Source organism: Anabrus simplex, chromosome 6, assembly GCF_040414725.1.
Source record: "Anabrus simplex isolate iqAnaSimp1 chromosome 6, ASM4041472v1, whole genome shotgun sequence".
In the NCBI taxonomy this organism is placed as follows: domain Eukaryota; kingdom Metazoa; phylum Arthropoda; class Insecta; order Orthoptera; family Tettigoniidae; genus Anabrus; species Anabrus simplex.
In genome coordinates, this window is record NC_090270.1 from 347,153,870 (window position 1) to 347,180,822 (window position 26,953).

General features: G+C 43.7%; 1 protein-coding gene across 1 annotated transcript in view; it reads left to right on the top strand.

The window, feature by feature from the left end:
• Positions 1 to 26,953, top strand: part of LOC136875812 (sodium-coupled monocarboxylate transporter 1) — a 365,001-nt gene that overhangs the window by 168,683 nt on the left and 169,365 nt on the right. The window contains exon 6 of the mRNA XM_067149424.2: positions 26,224 to 26,291. Coding sequence (XP_067005525.2) covers positions 26,224 to 26,291 — 68 coding nt within the window. The remainder of the gene's footprint in view (positions 1 to 26,223; positions 26,292 to 26,953) is intronic.

Here is a 26,953-nt window from a genome sequence, read left to right on the forward strand (position 1 = left end):
ATTTCCGAAAGTCGAGGAACTAAAAAATAAATGATAATTTGCAATTTCTCGTCAAGGAAATAGACTGGGATGTCTGTGGAAAGCTTGTGTGCATACCAGTGTTTGCAGAAGGCATTTTAAGGACTCAGATTGTAATGTAAGCACAGCAGTAAAAATCCTACTTCTGAACGTCATTCCATCCGTATTTCAAGATTTTCCCGGACGCAGACAATCGTATGCAGGAAGGCCGCATAAGAGGAAGATTACAGAAGTGGAAAATGAAGAAAATTGAACTTCATCTGGAACCAACCACATCTACAGCCAGTGAAGAGATTGAACCTCCACCTGTACTTATCAGTGAACCATTATATAAAACCACAGGCACACAGCGTTCTATTAAACTATACTCCACTAAATTAGGTTTGAAACTCAAGAGAGTAGTCAGAAAATTTAGAAAACAAAGGGCACTAGTAATGAATTAGAAAAAAATATTATTACCACTTTAAAAGAAAGGATGCATCAACTCAAAAATGAAATTACAGGACGAGATAAACAAGGTGATTTGAAAGCAAATTTCTTGATTGAGGAGATATGAGCTATTTGTAAACAAAGGTGTAAATTCATAGAGAATACCATAAAGGTCTGCATATTACTGTCCAACAGGTCGTCCACAGGCTACAGGGTCCTAAGACCTCTTAATATTGTGCTCCCACCACACCAAAAATCTTTAAAAACTTACTTTGGCCATTCCAGAGGAGAGACAGGATTTACTTCCTTGGTACGAGCTTATGTGATTAGAGAAAAGAAATCCTTACAGCACGACAATGAAAAGGTAGTTTCTATTATCATAGATGAGATGACAATAAAATCAAGGCTGGTCTATGACAGGAATTTGGATATGCTTCTTGGAGTGACTTATATAGAGAAAGATGATATCGGTATTGAAGACAAGATTGCTAATAAATTGCTCTGCATTCTGTTCAAAGGCCTTTCCACACAATACAGGATTCCTGTGTCATATTATTTTACACGCACCCTGACAGGAAATCAAGCCAAAGTAACACGCGAGGCCTTACAGATTGTTGAAGACTGTGGTTTCAAGTCGTCAGAATTGTGACAGAGAATTATTGTGAATTGAATGTTTCACTACTTGTGTGGAAAGGAGGCAGCAGACCTTGTACATTAAATTCAGCACCCATTAGATCCCAGAAGACCTATATTTTTCAGTTTTGACCCTAGCTAGATATTGCGAAATATAAGATCACAACACTTGAGCAGGAATTTTAAAGTGAAAGGTGACTGCAGAACATCACCTGCAAAAACGATTGGTAATGAATCCTCTGCAAAAATTAACTAGGAAAGTATTATACCCTGCAAATTTGGAAAAGATGAATGTTCCAAAGTAATATTCTCGACTGACACTATTGCTGACCTGAGAAGTTTGGAGAAAGGAAGCCCAGAAGAAATCGGTGACAGGAACAGCTTCAATGAAACCATTAATGTTCTTGAAATGTTTCAGACATGGCAACATTAGAACATGTGATTTCTCCGTAAACATCATAACTAGCTATACAGAAGCGAATTTTCACAAGCACTTGTCGCATGATCCATGCTGAACCTAAGAAGACATTCAAAATTAATGTCTATGAAAGGCGATTCTAGCGGCAGAACCGAAAATTAAATTTGGTGACCCCACCTCTCATTGCTCATTTCCCGGGCTTGTATAATAGCGTAAGCAACGGCTAAAACCTGCCACAGACGTAGACAACGGTGCCATCTAGCAGCTGGTGAGACACAACGCCATAGAACCAACCTAAAGACAATTAGAGAAACATTGCCAATACTTATTGACTTGCCCTCGTACCAGTTTGTAACGTGTGTGTGTATGCGATCGCTTCAATTCGTTCACGGTTATAGTTATTTGTAGGATGCCAGTGTCAGTATCAATATTTAATTGGTCTTTATTTATGTGTAAGAATTTCAACATCGTCGTTCTCTTTATATTTGTACGTAGCAACGAATATGAAATAATCCCCTTCGTTGATTTCAAAAAAGGCATCTGAATCCCTTCTATCAGTCCTGGAGGAAATGGGTTTGGGTAAGAGAGCAACTAATATCGTAAAAGCGACTATCACAAATACGTTTTCGAAAGTTAAATTCATGGGTGAACTCTAAGATTCCTTCGAAATAAGAACGGGAGTGCGACAGGGGAAGCGCTCTCTCCGTGCGCTTCACAAAGAGAGTGGAACAAAAATGTAAAGAGTGGAATTAGACTCGCAGATGATATGAGCTTGCTTGCTGGAGCAGTGGAGGAAGCAAGGCAGCAGTTAGCGACAGACACATATACTGTAATCGTCAATGTAGACATCTCGCTTGAGAGTGGTGAATGTTCTGTGAAAGCGTTCTTCTTCATCAGCTCAAATCATGGCACACGACAAACACACGCGCACATAAATACCTCAACGTTCAAGAACAAAAGACTGAAATAGTAAAATAATTCAAATATATTGGAGAATGGATTAGTTGGAATACTGGGCAATGCAAAACTATGGAATTCAGGAAAATAAAGTCAACTGGCCTTCCAACTAACAAAAGATACACACAGCAAGAAAACCCTTTCATGGGGGTCCAAAATTAAACACTATAAAACGGTGATTAAACCAGAAGCACTAAACATGAGTTTTAGAGGCCGATGGAGAAACTCGAGCTAAAAGAAAGGAACATTTGAAGAAAGATCACAGGACCAAAATTTCAGGACTGTAACATAATATACGTAAAGAATGAAACACTCTACAAGAAAATTTAAAATCTCTCAGATACTGTGCTAAAGAGAAGTAAACATTTTATGGTCATCTTTTGAGAATCCACTCTAGTAGATTAAGCAAACAAATCTTTGATTTCTTCCGTAACTGCAAAACAAAATCCAACTGGTTTAAATAAACTGAAAGAGGCCTAGTAGAATTAAAAATGACAGAAAATTCACGATTCGATCGAAAGCTAAAGTAATAACTAAGGTTCCAAGATGAATCTGCATTGAAAGCAAAACCTAATATCTCGCAAGACGAGAGGAAACTGGACACTAAGAAAAGAACAAGAGATATTCAGGATTGATTCAACGTACCCCAAAGAGGGTGAAGTGAAAGAAGAAGAAACCTGTTTCTCATGAGCAATCGATGAATAATGGGATTGCTGACAAGTTGGAATTCGCAGCTGGACCGTTGCCACACGAGACCTGAAGCTTTTACGATGTCACTGTGGTCATTAGTGAGAGCGTGTTGGACAGTGTAGAAATGACTGTTCGTAGACCCTTTGCCTCCACATCTCAGAAGGTCTTCAAGTTCAGACTGGACAATTTGCGCTTCTGCGAATGAGTTAGTGCCAGATATGCAGTCATCTTGCCAGAGAGTGATGAATGCTCTTCTTCATCAGCGGCGAGCTGCTGAAGCATCTTATTCCAAGAAATGGCCCGAATGAAGTTCTATATATGTAACTGTCATGAGGGTGCAAGTTTTGAGTGGTTTTGAGTATCTGGTTACGATCTTCTCGCCATCGAATGCATTGCAAATGATAATCCTCAATGAACAGGGGATGAAAACGAATTTGATCGTTACAACCACAAGAAACATCTTTATTATTGTTTAGTTTATTTTCCGGGTTGAACCGTGTTGCTGTTGTCTGTACATCGCGTACAGTTTCCCGACGTTTCGAATACATTGCAGTATTCTTTGTCAAGGCGACTGAAATACTGAGGTAGTCAGTCTCCCAGACAGCAGTCACACTACAAGAGCGGTTCTGACCTTGGTCTTTTATATCCTAGCCTTTCTGGCTGTCTTGTGAGAATTCTGGAAGGTATGTGTCACAGCCAGGTAGTGGGGCCAGAATGAGCAGTAATTCGGATTTGATCCCAGTATCGCTTTCGCTTTAGCGATCGTCACTTGGGCTGTTGGGGAAATGTTTAAGAATAATAAGTATATGTTGGTTAATAATAATAACAATCATAACAATAATGAATGTAAATTAATGTATTGACATTCGTAGAAATAGTTGTTAATGTGGTATTGTCTGGCGATCGAGCTTCGCTGTGTGATTGGCCATGGCTGTTGTGTGTGTTTATAATGGATTGTTTCAGCGGCAGGTAGTAGACCCGGGTACTGACCATGCCCAATGATGCTTAACTGCAGACCTAGCCGTATCAGCATCAGTGGGCGCTGCCGCTGTTGTTACACGAGAGTATTATTGGCACTATACATTTTGAAAACGTACAGCATAAAATTTGCAGCATGTGGGCATCCCGCCTCGGGGTCCTGTTGGTTTCCAGTGCTTCTGTGAGGTTATTGGTGGTTTTCCTTTGGGTGGATTTGGAGGTTTGATTGAGGTTTTCGCATTGTGGGATTAGTTTGAGTTTGGTCTGGCGAGGTGGTTGCGAGAGTTGGTAGTTGTGGTTGAAGGCCGCTTGACTGGTTGGGTGTAGGAAGTGAGAAATTTCATGATGCTTGGTGTGGGTACTTGGTTTCTTGATGGATGTTTCTTTTTTATACTTGGCTCAGGGTTTCGGCTACTCGATCCATCGAGGGGGCCGTGAGGGGGGGGATTCTGTTTGGTACTTGTTGAAGTGGAGGATATTGGGGTCGGATGTGGGAGGGTACGATCCTTCAGGGAAGAGGCGCCCGAAGTGGGAACGATCCACCCACCACATGCTCCGGATCGTAACACGGGCAGATCGTGGCAGGCGCCCGAATGCAGACTACCCAATCCCTTTAGGGTTCCATGAATTTGGGGGAGAGCTCGCAGGTACTTAGTGTTTCCTCTTGACCTAGGGAGGGAGGATCCACCTTGCAGGGCAAACTGCAATAGTGGGGACATGGAATGAGGTTCCATGGGTACTGGGCATTTTGCCACGTGGCATGGAATGAGACAGATGGGGGGGGGGGGGTTGCGCTTGAAACACCAGAAACGCCTGAGTGGTCAAACGCACTTGGCGGACCGACCGAGTGGCAACCCGCATCGTGAGTGGTTAACGCTACTGACAAGCCACGAACACAGGTCACCGGGCCGCCCTGACACCAGCGATGTTTGTAGCGAGCCAGAAGTAGCTCCCGACGCTGAGCCTGGCATGGCGTCTCTACGCTGCGGGAATAGGCTTGGCGGGGTGTGGGGGCAGCGTAAAGTCTTGATTTAGGCCCCACGACGACGTATCTTGTAGCTGGCAGGCTGTGCCTATTGATTGGTCGCTTGGCTTGACGGGCCAGCTCGGCTGGGGTGGCCGTGAGAGCCGGGGGGCTCTCGGTGGTCTCCTTTCTACTACATGCTCCTCGGATTGTTAACAGCACGAGCGCTGTGTTCTGTGTTGGTAGTGGGGGTTGCCCGCGCTGTAATGTAATTGGAGTTTTGGCCTGCGTGTTTATGTTGTGGTCTGTACGTCAAACTATGAATGATAGACATCCTTTTTCTTTCGGGCTAGGAGTGGGAAGGAAGCGTCCGTGGCCTTAATTAAGATACAGCCCCAGCATTTGCCTGGTATGAAAACGGGAAACCACGGAAACCGAATACTAGGCATAATTTTTTATAATAACTGTGTTAGTAGGAAAATGTTTGAAAAGCTGTGCAAGAGCAATTTACAAACCACTTTTCAAAACCCATTTGACGAAACACAAAAAATAAATAATTGTTTCATACTGGTCATTTATTTAAAATCTGAATAAATAACTGGCTTAATGAAGCTGACAACTTATCCTGACTTTGACTCAGACAAAAAAAGTCTATCTGACTCTATCTAGTGCGGCCTTGGCTTGCTCCTGCTCTGGAAGAAAAGGTGCTGTACCAGACTCTTTTAGAGCTACAAAATGCAAACCTGTATACTAATGTTTTTACATGAGGATTCTCAGAGAAAAATTCCGATTTCGCTTATCAACAATGTTCTGGAAAACGAAAACGTCATGTTTAAAACATGCAGTGATTAAATAGACAGTTTTAAACATTTCGTTGACAAATGTATATACATCGTTTGTAATGTATTATTGAATAACAATAGAAAAGTTACCGTAGACAAACTCATGGCTAAGTAGAAGAAATCCGCAGGAAAATAAAAATGTATAAACTGAAACCTTAGGAATTGTTGGGTAAGTTTTAAGTTGCAGCTTAATTTCTAAGAAAGGTTTCTGACTATTGTTGTGAATTGCCATCAAGTATTTTCCTAGTAGCATTACAACTATTTATATACGTATTATGCGTTCTAATCTTTTACATGATACCGTGTTCAGTTACAAGTGACAGATGTCAGCAACATTTTAAGTAAAGAAATGTACATATACTGCCCAGCCAGTTTTCTCCCCGCATAAAACTCGTGTAGTATACAAGGCTAAGTAAAGCCACAATTGAAGGAGTGTTCTTATATATTGTTAAGGTTGAATAAATGAACAATATCATGGTGAAAGTGAGAGCGGGCCCTACACTGCCATGCTGAATGCCAGCCACTCTCGTGACGTCACAGTCCGAGCCTTGTGGCCTGTCTTAGTGCGGCCTTGCTTGGAGTCCACAGCTGACCTGATGGTGGCCCCACGTCAGACAGCGGAAACACTGCAAGAGCTGCTGAGGGGGACGTTTTACTCTCACCTGACTGCCGCTACCCGCTGAGGTCCTCTCCTGATTGGCTCCTCGGTAGACTGCTGTCCTGGGAGCAGTCTTGGGTTGCGGCGGGGCTGTCCTCTCCTGATGGGCCGGCGTCGCCTTCTTCTTCTTCCCGGGGGTTCCTTCTCGGCAGGGGAAGAGGTCTCGTCCTGGTGGCCCTCCTCCCGGCCTGGTGAACCCGAGGTAGCTGATGGCTCCGCTGCGTCGCCGTCTTCTTCCTTCTCCTGGTTGGCGGCGGCGGCGGCGGCGGCGGCGGCGTCGGTAGGTGGTAACACTCGACTGCGTTCCCAGTCCTATGGGGCGCACATCGAGGTCTGCAGTTCGACAGATATGCAGGCAGGCTGGCCTGGGCAGCAGCCTCAGAACGCCAGGGGGGGTCCTCTACTGCTGTGTTGCTCTCCACCATCACGGGGGCGTTCCTGGTTTGCGCCGGGGTAACAGGCCCTTCCTGGTAGGCCTGCGCCTGCGTCCAGTTCATCCTGGTAGGTGGTCGACGATCCTGGTTGGCGGCGTGTTGGTCTGCGTGTACTTCGTAGAGTACAGCGGTGCAACAGGGGTCGCGCCGTCGCGGCGTTCGGGAGCGTCGCCGTCGTCCTTGGTCCACGGCTCCGTCTGCGTGGCTGCCTCCTGTTAGCCAGAGCCGTCCAGCTGCTCCCCGACTCCTGGTATTCGGACCACCTGGAACTGCTGGGACGCAAGGTCCTCGTAGGCCTTGAAGCTTGCTGCGTTGCTGGGGCGAATGATGACCGCCCAGCCAGGGATCATCTCGCCGATGTCCTGGATAAGTGACTCCCAGATAGACTCCGCGATCGCATTGAGGAGGTCATACATGCGGAGCGTCCCACGGTGGTTTTCCTCCCCCCATCGGTTATACACCGCCAGCGCCGGGAGTCTAACATCGGGGGCCTCCATCCCGAAGAGCGTGTGCAGGAGTCTCCCAACGGCTCCCTTGCAGTCATAGTCGGCCAGTCTCACTGGAACGTTGAGCTTCTCCATCTTGGTCCTCCTGAAAGAAAACCTGAAACAGAAGAAAGAGCGAGCACTGAAAAGTGCTACAGCTCAGACAATGCTCCTTCGAAGATGTACTAATAAGTACAAGTGCGTGGCAAGGAGAGAGAAAGCGGAGCGAGAGGCACGTACGTCCTTCCGCTACGGCAGTCAGGTAGACCACATTCTCAGAGGTCCCGAAGGACCAGTGAGGGATTATACTCCGTCGACCTCTTTCAAGCCTTGAGTGGTATTTCTGAAGTGTAGATGTTAATAACATAATGGGTATGAATGGTGTGTGGATAACTTGTGGGGAGTCGAATTGACCAGAATATGGCCTGCGTTCCTTGCGGGGCGGAAGGTGCCCTTTGTGGGGCAAATTTTTGTGTGGGGGGGGGGGCGTTGGTTCTCTATTACTAGAGGCCAACGGAGAGGGGATGAAGCGAAGTCGGGTGGAGGGTGACTCATCCATTGGGTGACCATGCCCGATGTTGCTTGGTCTTAATGTGTCTTTTAAATGTGCTCATTACAAGTAGGGAGGTAAGTTGGGGATTCGGTGTGGGTATTGGCGCTGTGGGGGTGGGGTAGTGGTGAGGGCTTGATGAGGAGTTAAACGTCTTGGTACAGACCGGGAATTTAAGTGGGGGGAGGTTAGGTAATGATTAGCTGTCTGATTGGCAGTGTAGGCGGGTTGAGAGACGAATGTCAGCTCGTGATTTTATATCCCGCTTGAGCGCTGTGCCAGCACACAGCGAGCCACCTGGGGACGAACGAGCGTACCACTACCGCTCCAACGGTAAAACATTCTTAAATTGAAACTAGTGTTAGGCAGACAATAACGTATGGATAGTGCGTCAATCGCGGCGACGTCTTGGACTTTTCCTGTACCGGCCAGCCTTATCTTTCTAATAGAAACTGATATAAAAATGAATTAATGCACGTATTTCACAGCCACACAACATAACCATTACAACGCGAAGTTTCCAAACACCTTGAGCCAGCTTTTTCCTTGGAAATAAACATTCTGAGATGTATATAACATTTTATTGTGTTTAGGAGTCGATCAGACAACTGTTTTCGGAGACGCATACGTGCCGGAATTTTGTCCCACAGCAGTTCTTTAAAGTACCACCAGACTCAGTGAGAATCGAACCCTGCATGTTGGGCTAAAATAGCGAGCGCTCCACTGTCCGAGACGTTGAGAGAGAGAGAGATTTCAAGTCGTATGTTTTCGTATTTCACGGCATCTAATGATCGACTGGTTCTGCATTTCATGACTGAGTGGAGTGTGACACTGACATGAGGCTCGTCAGCCAATAGCAGCACAGCTCTCTGCAATGACCTACCTGACCTGTCAGTTATTAAGAACATTCAAGAAATGCAGCGATGGCGAACGACGTACCGGTGCTAGTGAAGAACGCGGCGCTGTTCCTTTCAACAACGGTTCTGTTCCCGAAACCGTTGCCATAAAACGGTCGAAGCTCAAATTCAAACCGTCTCCCTCGTTAACAGTCGAGATTTTGTTCTGATGACGCAGAGGAAAGTTCTTTGGGAAACGTAAACAAATTTCACCTTATATTCTTGACATGGCAAGTACGGGTCGGGGAAGCATCAATGTTAACAACTATCGATATTGACAGTGGCATCCTACAACTATCGATATTGACAGTGGCATCCTACAAACAATTATAGCCACGAGTATATAAGTCATGCAGCACGGTAAGTCCAGCCTATACGTTTCAAAACCTTTGTTCCACTCTACTGAAGGCCACCGATAGATAGCCTCTGTTTAGTTAACAGCCTGTCCGACTCGTTGGCTGAATGGTCAGCGTGGCCTTCGGTTCAGAGGGTCCCGGGTTCTATTCCCGGCTGGGTCGGGGATTTTAACCTTCATTGGTTAATTCCAGTGGCTCGGGGGCTGGGTGTTTGTTCTGCCCCCAACATCCCTGCAATTCACACACCACACATAACACTATCCTCCACCACAACAACACGCAGTTACCTACACATGGCAGATGCCACCCACCCTCATCGGAGGGTCTGCCTTACAAGGGCTGCACCCGGCTAGAAATAGCCACACGAAAAAAGTTAACAGCCCACAAAACTCTTCTCTGCTACCGATCGAGCTCCAATATGATTTAATTTTTAAAATATTAATTGGCTTTTGCCCTAGTTACCACATAGCCACACAGATTACGTCCAGAATACCCAAAGTACACCCTGTACACTATACAGAGTCAAAATGCGTTATATTTTAGTCCTTTCCTCAAGAAAATTCTGTCACTTATTTTATTTCTTTTGCATAAAACAAGTCATCGATATGCACAACGTAACTCATATTTTAATGCAGCTACGGAGGAGGAATTCTACGAGAATACCACTGCTACACTTGTGACATTTTGTTCCGTCTAGAATCAGATTATTTAAGTCTGCAACACATGCGGGGTCGTATTTCCACTTCCAGATTTAGCCTTCTTAAAGTGGGAGACAGTTTACAACTAGCGCTCCTAGTGGCGTGACCTGAAAATTCGCGTTAAATTCAAATATCAAATGTATTGTATATACGCAAATGGATAAATAAATTACGTCTAGAAAGAAAGTGTTGCTAAAATATTAACTTCAAAGTTGTTAAAGCAATTCTGGATACATGAATGAGGAATTGTTTAACACGTTATTATTTAAAGACTGAAATTAGACATATTATCAAGATGTGAAATGGACTTTAGCATGCCTGCCTGAACTTTCACGGGTAGGGTTGTCTTTTATTTCATTTAAAATCATTGTGCATCACATTAGGACACTTGTCAATAAAAATATCGGCCCATTCCTTACACACATGATTCAATGAATTTACATTTAAGAGCTGGACAATTTTCTCTTTAACTTGAAGCCTACTAAAAGAAAGAAAATCTATAAATTTTGCCACAAAAACATTCAAAATGTCCCTTACTGGCCATTACATTAGGGTAAAGCAAGTTTGCGTCAGCATCACATTTCTTCAATCACCCATATTTTCTTGAGTCCTTGACAACGCATTACGCCATTCCAAATGGGGTAACTTGGAACACAACCAGCCACACACATATGCATTTTGCTGAATTAAATCAAAAGCCACAGATTACATCTACAACAACACATCGGTATTGAAGGTTAAGTGCTCACTAATACAATAAAATAAACGTACGATATTTTAAGCCAGTTAAAATATGGGTTGCGCAGGTCAGAAGTTTAGGAAGTAGGCCTTCTATAAAAGTATCTTTGTAACTGGAAGAATATATACGCAAACACAGTATTTACTTACATTTTCTTGTCACGAGGGAAATAGAAGAAAGACCGCGAATCCTTCTGCACTTCATAGTTGTTGCAGCCAAGCGCAGCACATATCTTTCCACTCATATTGACAGGAGATATAAAGGAATGACACACACTACTATTTACTTATGTCAAGTTAAGACAAACGCATAAATAACCCCAAAAACTTCACAAACAGACAGAATCAGTAACTCTCAGGTCATTCCGCTAGACAGAGCTCTGATCGCTGTCCCTCGATATGTCGCAGAGTGTCGCGTATTGTCTCTACTGTATTTGGTTGAACTGCGCTTTCCGAGCTAGTCAGTGCCATATCGAACTCTTCCTTCAAACGTTGATGCGCACCAACTATTGAGTATCGCGCAGGGAGCCGTTGTCTTCTGTACTTTACAGCACGAGATTTGTTTTGCTCCATCACTTAACGGAGGTGCACATACGACATACGTTGTATTTTCGTTGCGAAGCAAATGATATAATAAATCTAATCGATGGAACTGACGAAACCTGTTTACAGAGTACTTTTGAGTTAATTTCATGTAAAATAAAACAGTGACTTGCTTCCTCCCTTCATAATAAAGGAGACTTCACTGACCTAAACAACAATTCTGAGATTTCTCTCATTGTTTTCCCAGGCGGCTGCGTTACTAACACGGGCAGAAAGTCACTCGGAGAATTTGAGAGAGGTTTCAGGGAAGAAGCGATCCTGTGCTGAACAAACCCTTACTTGCATACTCCAAAATGAGAAAGAGCAAAGTGGTCATCATAGGACACCGCTCATACAGAAACACAGGAAGTGGCATGAGGCAACAAAACCCGCAGACTCATTCTAGAAACCTTCACTAACACCCATTCCAAGGCGAGGTCTCGGAAACCTTCGAGATAAAAACAGGAGTGAAGCAAGAGGATAGAATTCCCATATTCTCGTCAATTGTGTCCTTGAAAAGATGTGAGAGAATCGTGTGAAGAACTGGCCAAGTTGGGTGTCCAGAGTGGGATATGGCCGGGTCATAAGAAGGACGGGCTGCCGACATGGCGCTGATTGCCGATTCGCTGGATACAGCAGAACTTACAGGTCAGTTGCCTCAGAAGACAGGCAGCCAAAGTGGACCTTCAAGTATCGGTAGAAAAAACAGAGTTTTTGCCTTTCTTTTTTGCTATTTGCTTTACGTTCCTCCGACACAGATAGGTCTTATGGCGACGGTGATGCAGGAGAGGCCTAGGAAAGGGAAGCAAGCGGCCAGGGCCTTAATTGAGGTACAGCCCCAGCATTTTCCTGGTATTAAAATGGGAAACTACGCAAAACCATCTTGAGGGCTGCCGATAGTGGAGTTCGAACTCACTATCTCCCGGATAGAAGCTCACAGGTGTGCGCCCCTAACTGCACGGCAAAATTGCCCGGTGTCAAGATAAGTAAACGATCGTTAAAAGGACGCGATCATATTGCGCACAGGTGGTGTTTTATTACCTGTCTGCTGTAAAAGCCCCGCACGTGTGGAACTTCAATGCCTGCGTCAGCGTGATAAGGACTTGGGACTGCTGGAGTTGGACGAGGTGCCAGAATTTAGTCCCACAGGAGTTCTTTTACGTGCAGTAAATCTACCGACACGAGACTCACGTATTTGAGCGCCCTCAAATAGCACCGGACTCAGCCAGGATCAAACCTGCCAAGTTGGGGTCCGAAGGCCAGCGCCTCAACCGTCTCAGCCACTCAGTCCGACCATAAATTGATTGATTGATTGATTGATTGATTGATTGATTGATTGATTGATTGATTGATTGATTGATTGATTGATTGATTGATTGATTGATTGATTGATTGATTGATTGATTGATTGATTGATATGCGACTTTGCGGGCGCGTTGTTCAAAATAACCGTGTGCGCTGAATGTCCATTTGAAAGGCCAAAATACTGTCAAAAGCGAGCGCAATGTGCCCCCTCCGGTATCAGAACTTATCACTTGGGCTTGGAAGTAGAAGACCTATAAATTGCCTAAAAAAGAACCTAAAGTATCCAAAAAATGGGATCTGTTTAAAACGCAAAATTCTGGTCGTGCGCAACAAACAGTGGAAAATATATGTTTGAAATACTTCTTTCATATTAACATACGCCTAATATAAAGAAAGGAATTCCGTGTTTGTTGAAAAAGCTACTTGCAGAATTTACAATGAGATGTTTTTTTCAATCCAGTGGACCTGCAATGGACATCCTCAAGAAATAAATTCAAGTTAGTGTAACTGGAATGATACTTGGCCTACAGAAACCTCACCTCACAGCAGTTATCTCCAGGTTCTTACGTGTAAAGGATCCTCGGTTTGCAGACAGCCAGACACTTGTCTCCACACCAACGAATGTGAAGGGTTCATACTTGAAGCAAGTGAGATCTCCCTCTTCAAAAACACTCGCATCAAAATTTTCTCCTTTCAATATTTCACTTATCTTTTATACAATTTGATACCCCTGGTTTCATTTTTCATTTCACTTCATTTTTGTTTCATTTTTTTCTTTTGAGATATGGTTCAAATTTCGTATTTACGGGAGAAATTATGTTTAACAGGTGATGGATCATTCGAATTGGGAATGGGCGGTACAAATGGAGTCGGAAGGAGGTGACATTGCAAAAAGACCCGTTAACACCTAAAAAGGAACCAATAAACCAAAAGCGCCGAAAGAGGCAAAAAGGCCTAGAGTGGCCCAGAATGAACATGTTGGGCCTGGTCTTCAGACACTCGAGAAAGCTCATCTTGTAACAGTTGGAGAGCGTCTGCAGACACTTCTGAACAACCTGCACAGCGAATGATGCTGGGTGATGTCTGAAACAAACAGGTTGCTTGGTGGTAAGCAGGACGGTACACCTCCTGGAGTTGAGTGACTGCGGTGAACGAGGAACAGCTGACTGAAGTCCTAAAAAGACTTCCTGATATCACGATGTGGCAAGGACAAGATATCAAGTGAATCGGCAAGAAGTGACAGTGAGGCAGCAGCTTCTGTGCGAAGAAAGAGGTCATCTGACGAGAAGTAGGCTGCTGCGCATGCGTTAATCTCAAGTCTCAAGGCCATGGAATAAACATCTGCTTCGTGCGCGGTGATTCTTGTGAGTTTAGTTACACATCTACTGTAAGTACAGCATAACGAACAGTTTAGTAACACTCGTGCCGAACCTACAAGCTGCCGCAACCTCTCCTGAGACGCAGACAATACCAGTATGGCCGAAGTGCTGGACAATTCTTTAAATGCCAAATAAACGAAAGTGGATAGAAAGCGCGCGGATTCACTAAAAGTTTGTTGAAGCCGTGGAAGAAACTGTTAGTGACGGAATATGAGCTGACTACTCCCACATTGTAATCTGGTTAAATAAAATATGAAAGGAAATCGTTAGTTAGTTCATTATTACTGCTCACCAGGTGATATTGGCTTTGTAAAATTTGATAAATTATTTTTCACGGATAGAACGCTTAACAACTCAAAACCTTGGATCTTGACATTATGACATACAGTATTTAAAGAATTTGTCGTCCATCACGTAGCAGGTCTGGAATGTCAAGGTAATACTCAACACACTGTTCTCCTTTTACATTTATTTCTTTTTTTTTGTATCTAGAATGTTCTTTCTTTTCTCTCTTGTTCTTCTTCACAGGGTAACCAAATACCTATAATATCCCCGTCTTCGGACGGAGAGCTGGTCACTGTTCCAGGCCTCCCGAGAGAGACAGAGAGACGAACTGAGCGCAGCAACTCCTGACTCGAGCCTCCCGAGAGAGACAGAGAGACGAACTGAGCGCAGCAACTCCTGACTCGAGCCTCCCGAGAGAGACAGACAGACGAACTGAGCGCAGCAACTCCTGACTCGAGCCTCCCGAGAGAGACAGAGAGACGAACTGACCGCAGCAACTCCTGACTCGAGCCTCCCGAGAGAGACAGAGAGACGAACTGACCGCAGCAACTCCTGACTCGAGCCTCCCGAGAGAGACAGACAGACGAACTGAGCGCAGCAACTCTTGACTCGAGCCTCCCGAGAGAGACAGAGCTTATGAGCGGCAGGACGAACTGAGCGCAGCAACTCCTGACTCGAGCCTCCCGAGAGAGACAGAGAGACGAACTGAGCGCAGCAACTCCTGACTCGAGCCTCTCGGTACTCATTAAACACGAAGGTGTCCTCTGCTTAGAGGACGCGTTTCTCAGACTGAGCTGTTACTACAAACAGTGAACCGTGCAGTGCTGCCACTTCTTGGCTCTCCTGATAATCCTTTGCAGCGTTGCCAACTCTGTGTTGTTCCAGTTGAACCAACCTTGTAAAATTCTCCTCTTTCATCACCAGTGGGGTGTAAAACCATAACGAAGCCGAATCATATTCTTCCATGGAGCTTAATATCCAGGTCATCAGCCCTGAGAGCGAGAGAGAGGGATGTTCACTTGATCAAATGCTCCAAGGACTTGTCGTGATATTGCACGATGACCTTCATAATGTTCAGTTGTATGGAATAAAATACAGAAGATCATGATACCTCTCAGCGATAATGTAGGAATAATTTTTCTGTCAATGCAATTATTAACCATTTATTGATATTGCATCGGCCAACTTCCGACCACGTCATTTCAACTGGTTACTTCCGGCTTTGATGTCTGCCCAGTACTTGCGCATGCGTTCCCGGTGTCGCTCTTTCCTCTCCTGCCTTTCCTGTTTTTAATTTTCGCTCGTCTCGGAAACCCTGGAACACTGGATGTTTCTTCGTAAGTGGGAGACGCTCCTGGTTGTCACTACGTGTGATTCCCACTTCTTCAACTCTACCACCTCAATGAACCAAGACCCTTTGGTTTCCTTCTGCTGAAAGTAGGTTAAGATGCGGTTGGTTTCTCTTGTTTGGTGCATTCTTCTTCTCGGGATTTTGAAGCATGTAAGAATTCTGGACGGATGACACTCCAGTAGTGCCTCAGCTTTCCTCTGAAGGATGTGGACTGTTGTTGTAGACGCCATTTTGTTCATCCGTAATGTAAAAGTACTATTATTATTGTTACCGTGTTTTTGTTGTAGTTATGCGTGAAAGAAGGTGCGGGTGTGAACGGGTCTCAAACTACGAAATTAGAGTTCATGTAAAATTAACAAGGTTATATTTTCTTTTCAAAATAAGAAAATAACAAGCATGGCAGGTACAGAGTAGCAAGTCAACAAAAGTGTAGTTACACAATTTACTGGATTTGGGCTTCGCGCCCCGACTTCACAATGCTTGGGCAATCAGCCCAACCTTACTTCAAAATAAGTTTTAACAGAGGGCAGAAAACCCCATTCATGTTCAGGAGCACTTGCTCCAAATTATACAGAAAAGCCTCCTCGAGGCATACAACACTCAATTTTCAAGAAAGAGCCACTCGCTCTCAAACTTTAAGCCTCTGAAAGGCCACACCAAACTCCACCTTCAAGTTGTCCTCTCAGGACATAGACACAGGGGTAAAATACCCAACCTACTGAGGTCTATTAAGTGAGAAAAGATTAATTACATGACCTCTAAAATAACAATTTGAGAGGAGGCGAACTTGCGCTCCTAATACTCTTTGTTTAAAACCTACTTGGCACTAGGCCGTTAATACAAGGGCTAATCCCATACTAAAGAGGTGACTTAAGAAAGAAACAATTTACATTACGTTAAAGAAGAATAGGTTGAGAAAAATAAGTTCACCTCAAAACAATATGAGTGGGAGCTCGAGAGGGTTAAGCACTCTCTATCCCGATATGTAGTTTAAAGATAGAATAGATACCAAAGGTCTTTACATTTTAAGGAAGGTTACATTATGGAAAAACTTCGGACCCGCCCCGAGAGTTAAACTGCTGAGCTAGCAAGGAAAGAAGTTATTAATCGGCCATTACCTTGTTGTTGACCGCTGCCGAAGAAAGAGGCGCTACCCGCCCCCTGCTATGTACTTTACACACTGAGAGATGGTACAGAAGTGGCGCAGAGACCCAAAAATCAGCAGTTTATATACTCTCGCGGAAAGTTCGAGGCGTTTTAGGGAAGAAAACACCCGCCCACAATCACTTTATTGGGTAGGGTACAGCAACATATTCAAGTTGGGGGAAGATACATCAGATTGGTCAGAAATTAATTAAAGAAATTCGGGATTGGCTAAATACAAAACAAGGGGAAAGAGAGGGGTATACAGCCAACTTAAACAATAACAGAAGGAAATTTAACAAGAAACAAACTTTTGAAATAAAAATTTCTCCAAAAAATAGTTCTTTCACATCGCACTAGGGTGCACCATTGTAGTTTTTCAGTAGTGTCCTCTAGAAGAGAAAGTTCACACTTCTTACTACAAGCAAAACAAAAATACGTCGAAAATGACACAGTTCAAAAACTCCAAAATTTCCAGGTAGTGACATCTTCTGAGAAAGTAGACAATTAATACCGTAGATAAAGTTCAGACTTCCTCCAGCGGAGGAGTTTCAACTGGCGCACATTTTAAATTAGCGGCGTGGAGGTGTACCGCCCGGTACAGACCTCCCCCCCCCCCAAAGTTCCTCCAGGTGTGACACATGCAATTTGTTTGGAAACAAGGTCCAAGTTTTGATGTTGATATGGAGATTAATTGCAGAAGTATTTATAGGATTTCCTTAATGTGGTTTGATTCAGTTTCAAAATTTTTGTTGTGACTGGCGAAGTAAAGTCTTTATGTTTGTAGAAGTTGAATTCAGAAGGAAAACTTTAGTTTTAAAGTTGAGGAAAAATTTTCTAAATCCACCAGATATTGTTGTTGAATTCTCAGGTATAGTAATTGCTGATAGTAACTGTCCATGTAGTTGATGTTGATTAAGTTGGATGGCCAGAGCGGCCGTTGCGGCTTGCGTCCAAAGGCGGCCGCTCGGACCCCACAAGTACCCTGAGATACCGCTCGCCCGCACTATGAGGGGAGCAGTGGTGTTGAAGCACGCCGCGCCCGCGGTGAACATATACAGGCTGCGGGCAAGTAGTAGGTCGTGCGCCGCACATCAGCCTTGGCCGGGAGGAGAGCTCCGGCTCGCCGTGCACATGTCGTCCTCGCTGGGGTCAAGGGGGCCCTTCCTGTATCCCAGTCGCGGCACGGCGCCGCGCGGCTGCGGGGGCACTGAAACATTAAAACTAGGCGGCAGAATTTGTTGGACCATCATCCTTTTTGAGGCCACAGGCTTGTGGAGAGGTTGAGGGGCCAGCGGCGTGCAGATATCCATGGCATTAATTAAGCCACTGTGTAGAGTGGAGCAGGAGACGGGAGCGTGGTAATGGCCGTGGCAAGGACAGGATGGCAGTTTAACGGTTCGGGGCAGGTTTCACAAAAAAGCTTACATATAAAACAAAATACTATAGAAGGGGCAGAAAGCCTTAAAAGTGAAACTCAAAAAAAAAAAAAAAATATATATAACCTTCATATTCCTTTCAAGATAATATGAGGCAAGTTAGCACAGAAATTATACAGGTTTCACCTGCGACAAGTGAACCCTAAATATCCTCTCGGTGGCTGGATTGCTTAATAACAACGTAACCGGCGTAAGAAAATCGAGAATGACACACGGCCCATGGAATCTGGGGGCAAGCTTGCCCGCGGGAACAAAATTCTTGACCATTACTTGGTCACCTACCTTCAAAGGGGTGGGTCTCCGTCCACGATCATACCTTTCCCTAACCTTTTCATGAGACACTGTAAGATTGGCTTTAGCCTTCTTCCAAAGATCTTTAATGTTGTCCGGATCTATTGTCTCAGGTAGAATGTCACTCAGGGACCAGAGGTTAGAGAGCGGCGTGTTGGGAACAAACTTGAACATCAAAGAGGCTGGAGTAAATTTATGTGATTCATGAACCGCCGAATTCAAAGCAAAAGCTAACCAATGCAGGGACGTGTCCCACCTGGAATGATCTTCATGATGATAGGCAATAAGCGCGGACCTGAGATTACGGTTAACCCGTTCAGCCAGAGATGGTTGAGGGTAATAAGCAGAAGTGGTTACATGAGAGATGGACAAGTCAAAACAGAATTTACGAAAAAGATTTGATGTGAACGCCTTAGCATTATCAGACACAATATATTGGCACGGACCAAAAGAGGCAAAAATAGAATTTAAGCAAGTAATGGTAGACTGAGCGGTAGCCAGCTTAGTCGGAAATAACCAGGAAAATCTTGTGAAACCATCTACGCATACAAGGATGAACTTGTTGGCATTTCCCTTTGACCGGGGGAAGGGTCCTACATAATCAATATACAGGCGTTCCATGGGGCGCGACGCTTGATGCGAAGACAGAAGGCCTACCTTGGTGGACATGGTTGGTTTACAGAGCAAACAAGATTTACAAGCTTTTACTAGTTCACGGATTTCACCGTCCATACCCTTCCAGATGAACCTTTCACGAATCCTTTCACGAGTTTTAAAGATACCAAGATGCCCTCCTAATGGGGTCTCATGATAATACTTGAAGATCATAGGTACAAGAACAGCTGGAACGACAACATTCATCATCTTATCACGCCTCGATGGGCAACATAAAACACTATTCCTCAGAACATAAGGGACAACATGTTCCCCAGAAGAAAGGGTTTCCATTATCGGAGCCAGCCTCGGATCTTCACGTTGGTATTTCTCGATATCCCTAAAGAGCATGGGAGCATCTGTTAAGATGGCATTAACATCAGATAGCATGGACTCGGGAGGAGATGAACTATCGACCGGTTCATGTTTCTCAACGTCGTTGGAAAACATACGGCTGAGTCCATCAGCAAAAACATTTTCGGTACCTCTGATATGCCTGACATCGAATTGGAAGGCAGAAATACGGATGGCCCAACGGGCTATACGACCAGTACGACGCGGCCTACCTAAGACCCAGCTTAAGGCTTGATTATCTGTCTCCAGGTCGAATTTGACATGTTCCAGATAGAGACGGAACTTCTCTATGGCAAATAAGACTGTCAACCCTTCGAGCTCATAGATAGAATACTTGGCTTCTTGAGCCGATAGAGTCCTAGATGCATAGGCGATGGGTCGCCTCCCTAGTTCAGTCTCTTGAAGAAGGACTGCAGCTACTGCTGACGACGACGCGTCGGTTTGGACGATGAATTTCTTCGAGAAATCAGGCATAGCAAGTACAGGGGCATTACAGAGAGCTAATTTAAGATCTTCAAAAGCGGCTTTTTGAGAAGGTCCCCACTCGAATTTGATGCCTTTCCTACGAAGAAGGTTTAAGGGCGCCGCTCTATTAGCGAAGTTAGGAATGAACTTCCTGAAGAAATTGACCATACCAATGAATCTGGCGATACCTTTAACGTCCTTGGGAGGTTTAAAATCACGGATGGCCTGTGTTCTGGAATGATCGACGGCAACACCCTCAGGTGACACAATATGCCCTAGGAATGACATAGAGGGCTTAGCAAAGGCCACCTTGGACAGCTTGACAGTTAACCCAGCCTTACGAAGGCGATTGAGAACTTCTCGCAGATGATCTAGATGTTCTTCAAAGGTCTCCGAAAATACGACAACATCATCCAAGTAGTGACCAAGTACTCAAATTTGATGTCGGAGAAGACCCTATCTAGCAGCCTAGTGAGTACAGCTGCTCCTGTGGGGAGCTCGAAAGGCACGCGGTTGTATTCGTATAAGTTCCAGTCCGTGGCAAACGCTGTAAGATGTTTAGACTCTTCGGCAAGGGGAATTTGATTATAGGCCAGATTCAAGTCCAAGATAGTAAAGAACTTGGCCTTACGAAACCATGAAAAACAAGAATGAAGGTCAGGAAGGGGCACGGATTGCAACACCACCTTCCGATTGAGAGCCCTATAATCAATGACAGGCCTGAAGCCTCCTTGGGGTTTCGGGACTAGCAAAATAGGCGAAGAATACGCCGACTTAGAGGGCCTAATAATACCATCCTTCAACATTTGATCGATGATTTCTTTCAATGCCTTCATTTTAGGTGGAGATAGCCTATATGGTGGAAAACGGACAGTAATCGAATCCCTGACCTCAATTTTGTATTCAATAAGGTCAGTAACACCAAGAGTATCAGAGAACACCTCTGGAAATGACTGACATAATTTACGAATACTATCAGCCTGCTCCTCAGGTAGATGTCTAAGGTCTAACAACATCTCATCCTGGGTAGACGAAATAGATGAACATGATACAGAATTACACTTTAACAAGGGAATTTTACAATTGGACGCAAATTTGAATGTGCACGACCTACTCTGGTGATCGAGCACAAGACCAGTGTAAGAAATGAAGTCAGCTCCCAATATAATGGGGCAAGACAAGTGCTTAGCCACAAACAATTTGATTTTCCATGTAAATTTAAAAATACGAATTTTGACCTGTAAAGAACCTAGAATTTCCAATGGAGATGAATTAGCCGAAACATATTGAACAGGAGAAGAGACATAGTCAGGTAGTTTACAAACAGATTGCAATTTTGAATACCATTGGTCCGAAATAATTGAACAAACACTGCCTGAATCTAATAGAGCTGTTATAGGCTCGTTATTTAACTCAATCTTAAGGAAAGGAACAGGTGCGGGGGTATCCGCCGCAATCCGAAGACATTCTTTGGGGCATTCAAAAGATAGATTTGCAGATTGAACATTCCCTGAATTTACGACCTGTTTACCAGGGGCTGAGCCTCGGGAAGAGGGATTAGTCGACTCAGCCGAAGCCACTAATCATTTTTTATTATTGGCATTGGTGGAGTTTGCACCAGAAGTTGAGCAGGAGGGGGTGCTATTTGAATTTGGGTAATTTTTGGCGATATGTGAGAAAGCCCCACATTTAAAACAGCCTTGTGATGAACCGGCCCCATTCCTTGTCCCACTCGGCTTGATCAGTGGACACTTATTGCGCAGATGGTCGGGCGACCCGCAAGCATAACATTTACGGGGTGTGACTGGTCGGCGAGGTGGAGGCCGAAGATTACTGAAAGAAGGAGGGGGTTCTTTCGCGACACGCAAGGAGTCGGCGTATCTAACTCCTTCCGCTGAGACGGCCAATGCTTCAAGTTCAGAGAAGGTTTGCGGGCACGCCGCGAAACACAAATATGACCTATAGGATGGTGAAATTCCTTCCACAATAGCTTGTACAATCTGATCCTCAGGGAAGTGAAGAGCAAACACCCTAGTATAAAACTTAATATCTTGGATGAAGTCTGCCAAGTTTTCATCCAAGCGCTGTACCCGATAATAGTACTTCTGAATAAGGGAGGACCTAGCCCTGGCCGGGATGAAGTTAGCTAGCAAGTGGGCGTGGAAGTCTTCAATCGATGATTGCTCGGCAATGGCTCTAACTATTTTGTCTGAGAGAATACCTATTGCATAGGGATAGATAATTTGCAAAATTTGACATGGAGAAAGAGCATGATCCTGAAATTCAACTAAAAATCTTAAAAATGAAATTACGTCACTGGTGGTATTAACGGAAAACTTAGAGATACCTCTGAGCAACATTGCCAATGGATGAGGCAAGCTGCTAAACCCGGGTGACATAGTAGGTAAAGGTTTCAGTGGCAAAGAAGTTAATTCAGAACGTATATTATTCAACGATGCACGGCGTTCAGACGCGTTGTCCAATGGGGCAGAGATAGTTTGAGCTCCAACGGTTATCCTATTGACTTCTCCCTTAGGAGGCTCTTCCTCGCTACCTACATTCATCGTGGTGGGTTGATCAATTTTGGGAGGAACTTCCCCAGTTAACAATTGAGTGACCTTGCTAGATAATTCAGAAATACTTTCAAGCAACGTACTAGCTTCCTTCCTCTGAACGTCATTCAACTTCAGAGACAACAGATCGTTAACTCTATTTGAAAAATGATATAGCCTGGCTTGCACACGCTTAATTTGATTAGGAGAAGGATCATTTTCGTCAAAAAAACTAACTACCGATGCTAGCCCAGTAGTATTCTCGGTGATCCTGGAAAGAGAGTCGTCAATTTCTTTCTCTCCCAAATTGGGGATGGAAATGGGCAAATCAAGGGACTCTCTAAGCTTGTTGGTGTCTATCGCAACCGTGCCTCCAGATTGCACATTTCTGATAGTTAACTCATAGATCAACTCCTCTTTGCGCAAATAGTTAAGATGGAGAACATCGCGAGGGCCGGGCATGATGACAGAACAATTTTGAAAAACTCAAAAAATTCCAGCAACTGAGAAAATGGTTAGAGTTCGGAACAAAACAATGTTTAGCCGTCAAAAGGGGCTAAATTGAGACCCATTCAACCACGCTCTGCTACCACTTGTTACCGTGTTTTTGTGGTAGTTATGCGTGAAAGAAGGTGCGGGTATGAACGGGTCTCAAGCTACGAAATTAGAGTTCATGTAAATTTAACAAGGTTATATTTTCTTTTCAAAATAAGAAAATAACAAGCATGGCAGGTACAGAGTAGCAAGTCAACAAAAATGTAGTTACACAATTTACTGGATTTGGGCTTCGCGCCCCGACTTCACAATGCTTGGGCAATCAGCCCAACCTTACTTCAAAATAAGTTTTAACAGAGGGCAGAAAACCCCATTCATGCTCAGGAGCACTTGCTCCAAATTACACAGAAAAGCCTCCTCGAGGCATACAACACTCAATTTTCAAGAAAGAGCTACTCGCTCTCAAACTTTAAGCCTCTGAAAGGCCACACCAAACTCCACCTTCAAGTTGTCCTCTCAGGACATAGACACAGGGGTAAAATACCCAACCTACTGAGGTCTATTAAGTGAGAAAAGATTAATTACATGACCTCTAAAATAACATTTTGAGAGGAGGCGAACTTGCGCTCCTAATACTCTTTGTTTAAAACCTACTTGGCACTAGGCCGTTAATACAAGGGCTAATCCCATACTAAAGAGGTGACTTAAGAAAGAAACAATTTACATTACGTTAAAGAAGAATAGGTTGAGAAAAATAAGTTCACCTCAAAACAATATGAGTGGGAGCTCGAGAGGGTTAAGCACTCTCTATCCCGATATGTAGTTTAAAGATAGAATAGATACCAAAGGTCTTTACATTTTAAGGAAGGTTACATTATGGAAAAACTTCGGACCCGCCCCGAGAGTTAAACTGCTGAGCTAGCAAAGAAAGAAGTTATAAATCGGCCATTACCTTGTTGTTGACCGCTGCCGAAGAAAGAGGCGCTACCCGCCGCCTGCTATGTACTTTACACACTGAGAGATGGTACAGAAGTGGCGCAGAGACCCAAAAATCAGCAGTTTATATACTCTCGCGGAAAGTTCGAGGCGTTTTAGGGAAGAAAACACCCGCCCACAATCACTTTATTGGGTAGGGTACAGCAACATATTCAAGTTGGGGGAAGATACATCAGATTGGTCAGAAATTAATTAAGGAAATTCGGGATTGGCTAAATACAAAACAAGGGGAAAGAGAGGGGTATACAGCCAACTTAAACAATAACAGAAGGAAATTTAACAAGAAACAAACTTTTGAATTAAAATTTCTCCAAAAAATAGTTCTTTCACATCGCACTAGGGTGCACCATTGTAGTTTTTCAGTAGTGTCCTCTAGAAGAGAAAGTTCACACTTCTTACTACAAGCAAAACAAAAATACGTCGAAAATGACACAGTTCAAAAACTCCAAAATTTCCAGGTAGTGACATCTTCTGAGAAAGTAGACAATTAATACCGTAGATAAAGTTCAGACTTCCTCCAGCGGAGGAGTTTCAACTGGCGCACATTTTAAATTAGCGGCGTGGAGGTGTACCGCCCGGTACACTTATTATTGTTCCGAGGTATCTGTGGAACAGCAGAGGTGAAAGAAGGTGCGGGGGTGAATAGGTCCCAAAATACGAAATTAAAGTTAAGATAAAATTTAACAAGGTTATATTTTCTTTTCAAGATTAAGAAATAACAAAGAGAACAGGTACTCAGTAGCCGAAACACAATTCGAAAATGTACAATTACAGTGATTACAGGATTTGGGCTCCGAGAGCCAGACACACAATTCTTGAGCTATAAGCCCAACCTTACGATATACACAATTCAACAAAGGGGCAGAAGACCCGTATCATGCCCAGGAGCACTTGCTCCTCTTTACACGGTAAAGCCTCCTCGAGGCATACAACAACTCAATTTCAAGAAAGAGCAACTCGCTCTCAAAATTTAAGCTTATCAAAGGCCACACCAAACTCCACATTCAAGTCGTCCTCCAAGGACATGAAAACAGGGGTAAAAATACCGAACCTACTGAGGCCTATCAAGTAAAGAAACAGAAATATCACATGGCCTCAGAATACCAATTTGAAAGGAGGCGAAGCTGCACTCCTAATACATTTTGTTTAAAACCTACTTGGCACTAGGCCGTTAATGCAAGGGCTTATCCCATACTAAAGAGGTGACTTATATGAGAAGACAATTTACATTACGCTAGACTGGAAGAAACGGTTGAGAAAATAAGTTCACCTCAAAGCAATATGAGTGGGAGCTCGAGAGGGTTAAGCACTCTCTATCCCAATTTGTAGTTTAAAAGATAGAATAGATACTAAGTGTCTTTACATTTTAAGGGAAAGTTACATGGTAAAAGGCTTCGGACCTGCCCCGAGAGTTAAAGTGCTGAGCTAGCAAGAAAAGAAGTTATTAAAAGGCCATTACCTTGTGGTTGAACTGCTGCCCGAAGAAAGAGGCGCCTCCCGCCCCCTGCTACGTACTTTACACACTGAAAGATGTTACTGAAGTGGCGCGGAGACCCGAAAATCAGCAGTTTATATACTCTCGCGGAAAGTTCGAGGCGTTTCAGGAATGAGAATACCCTCCCACAAGAATTTTATTGGTTAGGGTTAAGCAACATATCCAAGTTGAAGAAGATACACCTGATTGGTGATAAATTAATTAAAGAAATTCGGGATTGGCTAAATTCAAACCTGAAGGAAGGAAGGGGTTAATATTGCCAACATAAACAATAACTGAAAGAAATTTAACACAGAACAAACTTATAAACCCAAAATTTCTTCAAAAACATAGTTCTTTCACTTCACACTAGGGTGTATAATTGTATTTCTTCAGTAGTGCCATCTGGAAGAGAATGTCCACACTTCTTACTACAGGCAAAACCAAAAATACATCGAAAACGACCCCGTTCAGAAACTTCAAAATTTACAAGTAGTGACATCTTCTGAGAAACTTGAAAATTTATGCAGTAGATAAAGTTCAGACTTCCTCCAGTAGGGGAGTTTCAACTGGCGCAAAGTTTGAATTAGCGGCATGGAGGTGTACCACCCGGTACAATTATTATTATTATTATTATTATTATTATTATTATTATTATTATTATTATTATTATTATTACATTGTTGTAATGTTTGAAATCTCTTCTGTCGGCAGTGTCTGGAGTTAACGTGCACATCATCACCCCTGTCGTGTGTATCGTCTGCACCTTCTATACCTGCATTGTGAGTATATTACTTGAGGCTCGTAGTAAGTGAATACACATTAAGTAAACTACTATTCGATGACTAATATCTGACAGGTCGTTGCTTATTCCTATGTTCGATTTTTTGAAACAGAAGTTCCTATCTTGTACAGTTGAAACCAGTGACGTTCCCTGAGCCAGAAGTTCAGGAGTTGTTATAAATGGAATTAATGGATTATATATAAGCCCACACACCCCTTTCCTGTTTCTTTCACCAGATTATTAAAATCACAAAATAAATTAAGTAGAAAGACATGGTAAAAAAGGGAGAGAAAGTCTACAGAGAATTACGACTTGTTTCAGTCGCTTATGACCAGTTCCTTTTTCCTTCCCAACAGCTCTTGAGCGCTGCTAGTAGTGTTTCCTCTCCTTAGGTTTGTGAGATTCAACAACCTTTGGTAGAGGAGACCACGAATTGACCAATCAGTATCAGAAATCCCATCGGAAGCTAAGTCCTTTTTTTTTTTTTTTGTACTTCATTGAGCCACATGCTTCTACTCTTGTAGCTTTTAATGTGTGAGAAGATCTTCGTGAGCCTGCCGCTGTCATTCTTGATGGATACAGCACTTTTGCGTCCATCTGTTGGCACAGGCCAGAGCAAAGTGTAGCTTCCACGAAAGTCCGAGTCTCGTGACAATATGG